The sequence below is a fragment of the Scyliorhinus canicula genome, chromosome 12, assembly GCF_902713615.1.
Source record: "Scyliorhinus canicula chromosome 12, sScyCan1.1, whole genome shotgun sequence".
Lineage (NCBI taxonomy): Eukaryota > Metazoa > Chordata > Chondrichthyes > Carcharhiniformes > Scyliorhinidae > Scyliorhinus > Scyliorhinus canicula.
In genome coordinates this window covers 110202293-110214659 of record NC_052157.1, presented here as the reverse complement: position 1 = coordinate 110214659, position 12367 = coordinate 110202293, and the positions used below count along the sequence as shown (strand labels likewise).

At 46.3% G+C, this 12367-nt stretch overlaps 1 protein-coding gene across 2 annotated transcripts in view; it reads right to left on the bottom strand.

Annotated features, from left to right (window-relative positions):
* Positions 1–12367, bottom strand: part of LOC119974657 (NADPH--cytochrome P450 reductase-like) — a 111877-nt gene that overhangs the window by 14881 nt on the left and 84629 nt on the right. For both annotated transcript variants that reach the window (XM_038813731.1, XM_038813732.1), the window contains 4 exons: positions 9913–10029; positions 2674–2792; positions 1278–1459; positions 379–528 (listed from right to left, as the gene is read on the bottom strand). In XM_038813731.1, the coding sequence (XP_038669659.1) occupies positions 379–528; positions 1278–1459; positions 2674–2792; positions 9913–10029 (568 nt within the window). The remainder of the gene's footprint in view (positions 1–378; positions 529–1277; positions 1460–2673; positions 2793–9912; positions 10030–12367) is intronic.

The following is a 12367-nucleotide window of genomic DNA, read 5'->3' as shown; positions in this document are numbered from 1 at the left end:
TCAAAATCCTGGAACCCCCTCCCCAACAGCACGGAGGGTGTACCTATACAGCATGGACTCCAGCGGTTCAAGAGGGCATCTCACCACCATCTTCTAAAGGGCAATTAGGGATGGGTAATAAATACTGGTTCAGCCAGCGAAGCTCACATCCTAAGATGAATTAAAAGGTTTCACTTTGACACCAGTCACCACCATGCTATATGAATTCACCAAAAAGCAAGAACGATCAACCGAATAAATGTCAGTTTTTTTTAATCTGAAATGTTTAAATTCCCAGTATGTTTGTTTACACTGCAATCAATAGCTTATTGCTAGTGGTTTATACAGGCGTTCCATTGCTACAACGGTCATTTGGCAGTGCTTCTCAGCAAGTCTCACCTTTGAAGAAGAAGCAATGGAATAATAGCGAGCCTGTAGTCGTGGCAACAACTCACACAGATGATCGATTGGTGGGCGGAGAGACTGCAGGTCTTGCAAAATAGCCAGAATATTTCTCCTGTCTTCCACCACCCATTTCAGGTATTGCGACTGAAACACAATATACAGACATTCTTATTACAAAAATTGAAGATATTACCTCAAACTGTAGCATTTAAGTGCATTAATTTCTTCATTCTGGGACAGCAGGATATACTACTCAACAAATTCGAAGGAGCCAGTACAAACTTAATGGCCTCCTACTGTGTTGTACCGGACAATGAGCACATAAGCAATAAAATTGGGTACATTTTATTGAACACAAGTACCAAATCACACCAATAACCATTGTTACTTACTAGAATTAAACTTCATCTAGATAGGAGAACGAGCTACGCACATAGACAAATATTCTGACAATGCATATAACATCTTTATAACGCCATAAAACATCTCACGGCGCTTGACTGGAGTGGCATCAGACAATTTAATGCAGCCATGTATTGTGACAAGATTACCAAATGCATGGTCAGATATAGGCTTTAAGGAGTGCCTTAAAGTAGAGAAGGATTGTGAGGCAGAGGTTTAGTGACAGAATTCCAGAATTCGGGGTGCTTAAACTTGAGAGAGATGAAGACTGAGACTGCTGAAGGCAAATTTTGTTCTTAAATGTGTAGTTAAGGATGAACAAAATGGGAGACAGCGAGAGTGAGCAACAACATGAGAAAGAAAGAAAGAAAGAAAGAGAGAGAGAAAAAGAGAGAGAGAGAGAGCAGAACTGAGTCATGCAAGTGGATGTTTAATTAGTGTCTGAACAAGATTTATTTTACTAGGCTCTCAGTAAACACTGGTGTACTTACCTTTCCTTCAGGAGAGGATGAAGCCATTTTCCGGAGGAATTCCTGCTCTTTGGGATCTGATGCATACTGTGCAAGTTCATAGAGAACATTAGTGCGAGGAGGATTGGTGATATCTAGATAATGTGACAAAGCTGTTCGGTATGTGGTCGGGCAGGGGAATGGGTGTTTCTTATTGGACTCCTCTAGAGAAACACACAAACAACACAAAGGATGAATTAACAACACACGAGAGAGAGAGAGAGCACATTTTTTCAGCACTTCTATTGTCATGGAAATGATAAAGATGTGCATTTGATGCACTTGAAGGATAACTGATCGCAAACAAAGCAAAACGAGATCTACTTGAGTAAATTATTAGATTTCTCCAAATGGAGGCCAAGCTCTGTGTATCCTCTTACTTTAATCAAAGCTCATTAACCTACCCTAATCAGCATGAGCCCAGAGACAGCCTGCAGGATCTTTCTTTATCTAAGTCAAGTGTCTAAACATCAACACCCAAAAGGTGGTCTAGCACCTTTTATCACAGCTGGTGATGCTGATTTCAGTGCTTCTGATCAGATTCAGGAGAGGTCACTTCTCTTCTGAACTCCAGTCATTTACTTCAATTGGTTTGTATATAATCTGAATTGAGAATGCATCTTTGATCAGGCAAAAAATAAAAGGCTGGAATCTCAGTGCCATCACTGTTGAATAGAAATACTGAAATTAAATATGCAATGGACTAAACTTCAGGGGTATTATAATTATTCTTTCCATATTACATGTCCCCCCAGTGATGTGATTAATAATAAAATGACAATTTAATGGCGCTCGAATGAACTTCACAACATGCAGAGCTGCAAGTTGTCAATTGTACGATTTGAAATGAAATACATACAGGTGGAGGGCATTGGCTGGATGGCTACTTGAGTACATACAGAGACATTAGGACAGGAGCAAAATAGAGTCAGGAGATATTTACCTGTTTTGTACCGAATAAATTTATCCCATGTAAAGACTGGCTTTGGATTCTTCCTTCACTAACTGGCTGTCAGGAGCATATCAGTTTTAACCATGTCACATATCAGACCTTGGTTGTTACCCTTCCCCATATCACAAATGCCAGAAGTTTCACTTTAAATGGGAGCCAAGTGTTTATTATTCTACTTGATCCAGTTAGCATTAGACATTACTTCATCTGTTTTTCCTATTAAGAACAAAGAAAAGTACAGCACAGAAACAGGCCCTTCGGCCCTCCAAGCCTGTGCTGACCATGCTGCTCATCCAAACTAAAATCTTCTGCACTTCTGGGGTCCGTATCCCTCTATTCCCATCCTATTTATGTATTTGTCAAGATGCCCCTTAAACGTCACTATCTGCAATGTTTATTGAATGAGGACCCCTGCTCGTCACTCACCATCAAGATTTTTTAATGAAAATATTACATCCAAGTCCGAGTTTAGTATTTTGCCAATCTCACTGACGATTGTTGAATCATTGATGGGGAACACAGCCACATGATCTCCACTCTCATACCTGCAAAAGATGAAACACCATACAATAGATTTACAACACAGCTGTTCCTCGGTGTCAAAAATCATACAATCCCCCCCCCCCCCCCCCCCCCATCTCCCCCCCGGTGATCACTCAATGCCACATTAATCTCATGACACAGTCTCCACGGGGTAAACGTCTCTTATAGACTATGAAGCAAGTCTGTTCTGTTCACCTTTCTTCGCCTCAGTTTGAGTTCTCGGTTACATAGAATGGTTTCAACTTATTAAACATTGTGAACTCTTCTATAATGCATACTTTCCTCCAGCAATATCATCATCAATTTCTTTGATTAGAGTACCAAATCCCTTTCCATCACTTTAGTAGTTTCTAGGCGACTCCCCCACTCCTTTGTAGTACAGTGACTGAACTACCCAGGTGGAGTTCAGCCCATCATTGCAGTGTTAATGTAAACCTACTTGTGACAATAATAAAGATTATTATTATTGCAATACCGAGGAAGTACAGCATCACTGAAGGTGTATTACAATTATCGGGGGTGCCATACTATGGATGAGGAATTACAAGTGAAGTTCCGTTGGCAATTTTTCCCAGTATCCCGGCCCACAGTTATTCGTCAACCAGTATCCAAAACAGATAACAGAAAATACTAGACATTCTCAGCAGCTTTGACAAAGAGTCATCCAGACTCAAAACATTAGCTCCCTTTTCTCTCCACAGACGCTGTCAAACCTGCTGAGATTGTCCAGTATCTTGTTTTTGTTTCGGATTCCAGCGTCCGCAGATATTTGCTTTTATCCAAAACAGATAATCTGGTCATTTATGTCATTGCTGTTTGTGGGACCTTGCCACTCGTTTCCTACATTACAATATTTTAAGCATATAATTCAAGGTAAAGTACTTTGGGACAGTCCCAGATCATGAAAGGCTCTTATAATGCATAGTTTCCGTTTTAATGCTGTTGGAGTTTGCATGTTCCCCCCGTGTCTGCGTGGGTTTCCTCCGGGTGCTCCGGTTTCCTCCCACAGTCCAAAGATGTGCAGGTTAGGTAGCGTTATGGGGATGGGGCACTCTTTCGGAGGGTCGGGACAGACTTGATGGGCTGAATGGCCTCCTTCTGTGCTGTAGGGATTCTATGGAAATACTGCACTGAGCTGTGTAACAATGCCCCCAAATCGCATCCCTACATGGTGCATTGCCAATCAGAATTTGAGCTTGGTCTGTAAAATGTGCATTCAGGAACAATTTTGCATGAATTTGGAACCATTTGCGTCTACGACTTTCTAGGGCCAAGTCAACTGGGATATTTAAGTTCTAACTTGTTTCCGGTGATGGGAACGCGCCGAGCGGATGTGGGAAAGGTGGCTCTCCTCCTGGAAACTTGAAATTAGGCACTTTTAGCCCAAGATAGGCTACTAAACCCGGAGAAAAAAAGCCCCCCATCCTCCTCCAACATCACCACACGAACAAGACATGCCAGGCAACAACTTGAGGAGCCTAAAGGACGGCAAAATTAAAAGCCTGGAGAGGAAGAATGAGGCAACATCGAACACACGGGGCTACCTTCCGATAAACAAATGGATGGACTTCCTCACACAGGAGCTAAATTGCACAGAAACACCATCAAATTAGAAATGATGGCATGTGAGGGCAGCGGTACACCTTTCCAGTATCTGGTCACCTTTCAAGTGGCACTAGAGAAGGCAGAGCTGCAACTGGAGACACAGGAGGCGACAATCAGGGAGCTGCAGAAGGCTGCGAATTGAAATGAAATGAAAATCGCTTATTGTCACAAGTAGGCTTCAAATGAAGCTACTGTGAAAAGCCCCTAGTCGCCACATTCCGGCGCCTGATCCGGGACACTGGCACGGGAATTGAACGGGCCTTGTTCTGCTTTACCAGCCAGCTGTTTATTCCACTGTGCTAAACCAGACTCTTCAGAGCGACCAAAACACCTCACTGGAGACAGAAATGGCAAGGTCGGTGGCGACACAAGGGACACTGATGGGAAGGGTCGTGGACCAGGAGAACCGGTCGCGCCAACAAAACCTCTGCACTGTGGGGCTACCGGACGACACAGAGGGCAAGAACCCTACAGAGTCCATGGCCCAGAGGCAGAGCAAGCTGGTTGGAGGGAAAAGCTTCCTGAAGCCCCCATAGGTCACTCCGGCCAAGGCCCAAAGCTGGGGAGTAACCACGGGCCATCATCGTAAAACTGCACCTGTACCAAGACCGGGAAAAGATTTTGAATTGGGCAAGGCACATGGTGGGAGGGACACATGATCCATGTGCACCAGGACATTGGAGTAGATCTGGCCAAGCGCTGGGCTGAATTCAACGCAGGCCCAATGCCAATGCGGCCCAATATAAAAGTCCGGTGCGGTTTGGGATGTGTACCCCACCAAACTCTGGGTGACTTTCCAGGGTAAGGGGGTTCTACTTCATCACACAGGCCGGAGCAGACAAATTCAGGCGGAGACACGGCTGGAAAGGCAGCAGTAAATTCTAACTCTTGTATCCTCTGTTTAAAAAGAAGAGACTATTTTCGTGGGATAGGTCAGCCTCGTCTTCAGTCTGACTATGAATCTCAGGAAGGAGGGGATGAGAGCAGAAAAGGTACAGAAAGGAGCGTCGAGACAACAAGTAGGGGAAGGTAATGATCGCTCCTGAGGGGGCATGGCACAATTCCCAATGAGGAGAGAGTGCCTGGCAGAAGTGGGGCGGGGGGGGTTAGAATGCTGACTATGACAGGTCCCACACGGCAACAATGGAAACAATGTTGCTGCAAATAGCCATCTTGGAGGCACCAAAGGGAGACCCCAGTGTGCAGGGGCGTATCCACATGGTATTTACAACGATGGTGGCCATCTTGGTTGGCTCCTGGACCAAAGGAAACCCTGTAGTACAGGGGCGCAGCCAGATGATGGATGTGGCGACACCGGCCATCTTGGATGGCCCCCAAACAAAAGGGAAATCCCAGAGTGCGGGGGCGCACGCACAAGGCAAATATAGTTGACCCTGCAGGAAGGGGGAGGGGGTGGGGTCTGAAAAGTTTGAGATCCGACATAGTGTTCCTCCAGGAGACTCACCTGAGGCAGAAGGACCGACGGCGGGTAAGAAAGAGCTGGGTGGGACAGACTTACCAATCGTGCTAAGGGATGAGGGCTATGGGGTGGCTATACTGCTCAATAAGAGGACATTTACAGCGACGAGGACGGTTATGGAACAAGGGGGTCATGGGTTAGTGGCATTCTGGAAGAGGCACCAGTGGTTCTTGTAAACGTGTATGCTCCAAACCGGACGACACAGAATTCATGAAGAAAACCATGGTGGAAATCCCAGATTTACTTCTTCATAGTAGGGAAAGTGGTGCTTTGAGGGATAGTGGAAGCAGAGTACTCCGCAATTGTAATCTCTGACCACGTTCCACGTATTGGAGCCAGGCCGGGTACAACACCCCCCCCCCCCCCACCCCAATGGAGGCTGGACACGGCCCTCCTTGTCGATAAGGCATTCTGCGAACGGATATCACAGACCACAGAAGGGTATGTTACCAACAACCTGAATAGAGAGGTCTCACCCTCCATATTCTGGGAGGCACTGAAGACAGTGATCAGGGGGGAAATTATTCCGTACAAGGGACACAAAGACAGGACGGAGATGGCAGCCAGGGAACAGCTGGTCGACTCCATACTGGGGGTAGATTGGAGGTACTCCTCGCCCTGACAGTGGAACCAGTGACGGAGAGAAAAAAGCAACAGATGAACTTTGACCTGCTCGCCGCAGGGGAAGCAGTGCACTGCCGGACACGAGGGACCTTTTATGAACACTGAGACAAAACCAGCTGAGAAAGCAGGCAGCCACAAGGGAAATAGCTCAGGTTGAAGACAGAAGTGGCAGGCTAGTCGCTGCACAAGAAAAGATCAACAAAGCCTTCGCCACTTCTACCGAGGGCTGTACACCTCTGAGCCCCTTTGACAGATTCCAAGATGAAACAGTTCCTTGACAGCCAGGACATGCCGGCCATGGGGGAAAACGAGAGAGACGGGGCCTGGAAGCACCACTAGAACGGCGGGGAAGTCATGGAGTGTATCAACTCCATGCAGGTGAGGAAGGCGCTAGGGCTTGATGGAACCCCGGTGGACTACAAAACATTTGCACCAGCACTGCCCCTGCAATTGTGGGAGATATTCGCACTCGCTAGTAAGGGGCACCCTGCCACCAACACAAGCTTCAATATTGCTGATATCCAAAAGGGACAAAAACCCGACAGAGTGCGGGTCCTACAGGCCCATCTCACTCCTTAACATAGACAAAAAGATCCTGCTGAAGTCCCTGGAGAGCTGTGTGCCAGAGGTACTTGCGGAGGACCACATGGGCTTAGTCAAGGGGAGGCAGCTAACATCAAACATCAGGCGCCTGCTGAACGTGGTAATGACCCTATCCGGGGTTAGAACACCAGAAGTGATCATCTCCCTGGATGCAGAAAAGGCCTTTGACAGAGTCAAATGGAAGTACCTCATAAAAGGTACCGGAATGATTTCGGCCAGGGTTCACCTCCTGGGTGAAATTACAGTAAAGTGCTCCCATGGCGAGTGTACGGACAAACACCACCAACTCTACATACTTCCTGCTGCACAGAGACACGAGGCAGAGATGCCCACTATCGCAGCTGCTGTTTGCTCTGGCAATCGAGCCACTGGTGAGTGCCCTGAAGAGTGGCGAAGGGATGGAGAGGAATCCAAGAGGGGGAGGACCAGAGAGCAGTTTCATAGAATTTACACTGCAGAAGGAGGCCATCGAGTCTGCACCGGCTCTTGGAAAGAGCACCCTATCCAAGGTCAACACCTCCACCCTGTCCCGATAACCCAGTAACCCCACCCAACACCAAGGGCAATTTTGGACACTAAGGGCAATTTAGCATGGCAAATCCACCTAACCTGCACATCTTTGGACTGTGGGAGGAAACCGGAGCACCCGGAGGAAACCCACGCACATACGGGAGGATGTGCAGACTCCGCACAGTGACCCAAGCCGGAATAAAACCTGGGACCCTGGAGCTGTGAAGCAATTGTGCTATTCACAATGCTACCGTGCTGCCCTCTAGTTTCACTCTACATGGATGACCTGCTCCGCTATACCCCGAACCCCGGGCCAACAAAGGAGGGATAATGAAACTGCTAAAGGGATTCATAGCCTTCTCAGGTTACAAACCTAACTTGGGCAAGAGCGCGATCTTCCATGTTTTTAAATTTTTTTTAGAGTACTCAATTAATTCTTTTCCAATTAAGAGGCAATTTAGCGTGGCCAATCCTCCGACCCTGCACATCTTTGGGTTGTGGGGGTGAAACCCATGCAGACACGGGGAGAACGTGCAAACTACATACAGACAGTGACCCCAGGCCGGGGTTCAAACCCGGGTCCTCAGCGCAATAAGCAGCAGTGCCAACCAACTGTGCCACATGCCGCCCCCGTGACCCGCCCTGTTAACCCGCAGAGGAGAGGGACAGAGCTGGGAGGACTGCTGTGCCAAAGGCCGTTTTTAACAGTTGACAAACTAATCATAGTATGTATGTGTGTGTGTGTGTGTGTGTGTGTGTGTGGGGGGGGGGGGGGGGGGGGGGGGGGGGGGGGAAGAGAGAGAGAGAGAGAGAGAGAGAGAGAGAGAGAGAGACAGCTCTATCATTGGGCGGCCACCACAGAGAGTACGGAGATGTGCTAAGGAACCGGCCGCAAGGATGGAAGAGAGTTCTTGCACAGGGACATCCCTTCGAGCCGTAGCCAAACCCGCTCTCCCATCACGCATGGCCAAATACTCGAGTGGCCCAGTGGTAATAGCCACTCCCCGGGCCAAATGAGGCAACACTCCGGCCTAACCGAAATGTCTACCATGGCCCCCATCTGCCACAACCACAGGTTCATTCCCACAATAGTGGATGTCACCTTCAAAATGGGATGTCACCTTCCCGTACCAGCCTCCCCGGACAGGCGCCGGAATGTGGCGACTAGGGGCTTTTCACAGTAACTTCATTGAAGCCTACTCGTGACAATAAGCGATTTTCATTTCATTTCAAAAGTGAAGACAGGGCCTCTGACGGTTAGGGACATGTACACGGCTAATAGAGTCTGAAACTAAGATCAAATCAACCTACTCCCAATTATTCTAGTGCACTCCATATCTGAATCTCCACTTGAATGTTCCTAAAGTGTCCGACTCCACTACTAGAGCTGGGAGTGCGTTCCACTTCCCAACCACTCTGAGTAAAGAACCTACCTCTGACATCCCTCGTATATCTTCCACCATTTTAGGTTACATGTATTGTATAAAACTATGCTATCTCTAACTTACTGAATTCTCAAGTTTACAACTGCTCTCTGTGCCTGACACGCTTCCAGCTCTCTCCTAACTCTTAATGCCTAATCATCTACTAACCTAATCCCAGAATCCCCATGTCACATAATATTTATATGACTGTTCTGTGGTTCTCACTTGTGGTAAGAAGCATTATCATTAACTTGTTAACTCTTTACATCCCAGTCAATATACATTTCATTACAACCAGGAGAAATTTCTTCACACAGAGGGTGGTGAGCTCTGTGGTTCCCTCTAGTGGTAAGCATCATCATCATTAACTTGTTAACTCTTTACATCCCAGTCAATATACATATCATTACAACCAGAGGGGAAATTTCTTCAGAGTGGTGAGCATCTGGAACGGGCTGCCAGAGGCAGTAGAGGCGGGTACGATTTTGCCTTTTAAAAAGCAGTTAGACAGTTACAATGGCAGGGTGGGAATAGAGGGATATGGGCTAAATTCAGGCAAGTGGGACTAGTTTAGTGATAGAAACTGGGCGGCATGGACAAAAGCTGGGCTGAAGGGCCTGTTTCCATGCTGTAAACATTTATGACTCTTTGGGCGTGATTCTCCGAAACCTGGAGAAATCGTGAGGCTGGCGTCAAAAACGGGTGGGTTTGACGCCAGGCTCCACCCCCCCGACCGGGAACCGATTCTGGTCCCCGGTCGGGGCTAGCATGCCGCGGCCGTGAACTCCGGCATCGCGGGCTTAACGAATTTCAACCAAATTCAAAAGGAGATCCATTATTTGGAGTGTCCAAGTAGTTAAGTCCGTCCTCCCTTACCTAATCTTTGAACCACCGATGTCCAGCTCCAGGTGCATGAGGTGCCTTTCTCCTCCTCTATTCAGTTTCCGGTTCGCTGTTACAGGTGCCAAAAATGGGTTCTTTGCATCAAAAGGCCTGAATTGGAAACAACAGCATTTTTGAAACAAACCTGAAGAGCGATGCTCACATCAAACAAAAGTTAACACTACTCAATATCTGCATCAGAAGACAAGAAAAATAGAAAGCCAGGGAGGACGGGTAGTTTTCAGAGTGCATCATCCAAGCAATCATTTAAATTTAGTGGGAGGAATATTAAGCCCACCACTAATTTATTTCTTACATTTTAGCAGTTAAAATTTAACTTCACACATTACAGCCATGATTTCTCAACTTACCTCATATTTTCTACTACTCCAACCTTGGTAGTGTGGGTCTTAGAATCATAAAACCAGAAGGAGACCATTCAGGCCAACGTGCTGGTACCAGATCTATAAATATTTAACCAATTTGTCCCACTTAGCGGCTGTTTAGCACAGGGCTAAATCGCTGGCTTTGAAAGCAGACCCAGGCAGGCCAGAAGCACGGTTCAATTCCCATAACAGCCTCCCCGAACAGGCGCCGTAATGTGGCGACTAGGGGCTTTTCACAGTAACTTCATTTGAAGCCTACTTGTGACAATAAGCAATTTTCATTTCATTCACTCTCCAGCAACGTTCCTACTACTTTTTAATTGTACTGGGACCATGGGCTATTTACACTTCGCTTTCATGATGTTGCGTGGCCCATTTATCCCAATGCATGGTACATTTCGGATTGATGCATGGCCATACATTTGTGTACCTTAAGAGGAAATATTTCTCTTGATAGTTTAATTTCCTTCTCTGGCTCTTGCGCGAATTGTCCCCCCCCAATCTACTCTCCCGCTTCCCTGTCCCAGCTCAGCCCCACCTGGACCCCCACATCCCGTCACTACCCACCCACGGGGTCGCTCACAATCATAGCATCTTCTTCAGTTTAATAACCAACTTGGTCTCAGTCCAACATCTAATAATAATAATAATCTTTATTAGTGTCACAAGTAGGCTTACATCAACAGTGCAATGAAGTTACTGTGAAAATCCACTAGTCGCCACACTACGGCACATGTCCGGGTATACGGAGGAAAAATTCAGAATGTCCAATTACATGCTAGTGAATAGTTACAGATGATTAATCCAGGAAGGGAATTTCCTGACACATCTGGTGACCTTACGGTGGCGCAGCAGCACAAACAGCTTGGAAGGGAATTGGTGGAGATGGTTCTGAAATTGGTTAGCAAACTATTTAAACAAGACTGATCTATCAGACTAACCATTTGGTGGAAGGACATTTCAATGCCTGCTCATATTTAAAATATAGAGTATGGAGCAGGCCAAACTGAGACCAACAGTAGTGAACAGACCCTCTCCTTTCCACTCCGAAATGACGTTGCAGCTATTTAATATGGTGAGCAGAGATCAGTTCAGCTATTTCCATAGTACCCCTATTCAGGCTACGATATGTAAATAGATATTCTATGAACGCAGAACAGTGCACCGTTGCAATGGAAACAGGAAAATAAATGCAGCCATAAGACGCAAGTACAAATACATAGAATATACAGTACAGAAACAGGTCATTCACCTCAACTGGTCCATATTCCACATGTGCTCCCTCCCAGTCTACGCACATCTTCCTATCTTGCTTTGCATCATTTTTTCTCTTTCTCCACAATGCATTTATTAAGCCTTCCCTTAAATCTTAAATGCATCGATGCTGTGTCAGCTACAACACGCGGCAAAGGCCTACAACTTTGTCACTCTTGTGTACCATCCAGAGATATGAGGGTTGTAGGGATGAAAGACGTTTCAGAGATAGGGAGGGGTGAAGCCATGGAGTGATTTGAGGAGGATGAGATGGTGCTGCTGTACCAGTTGTCAAATACAGCTTGGCAAGCATAATAGGGCAAGCTAGGATGTAGGTAATGGAGTTCTGTACAGCAATTGTATCTTCACAGCTTATGCGCCTGGTGAGAATGGTGTGCCCAAAGTCTACCTATCGTCTCATAACTTTTCTCACGGGAAATATCCAGCTGCTGGTATCCATAAAGCAAAACGGCAGTGGTTGGATCCCTCCACATGCTGCAAATTATATGTAATAGCTGCAAACTCCTTGCATCCAATTAAATGTATATGGAGCCTTGTGCTCAAGAGGTCACGTGTTTGTTACCTGCAGTAGTTTCTGTATGTATTTTTTAAGAACACAAAAGGCCATTACACCAAAACTGTCCTCTCCCTTTGATCAAATAATTCACCCCCAATTAAAAATGAACAAAGGATATGGGGAGACTCTCTCCTGCTGAGTTGGGCTTTGTTATATTTGGTGTTTTAAGAGTTCAGCGTGTAAAGATATCTCTAACTGAACTGCTTTTTGGAAAAGCAGCTCGGAGCAGATG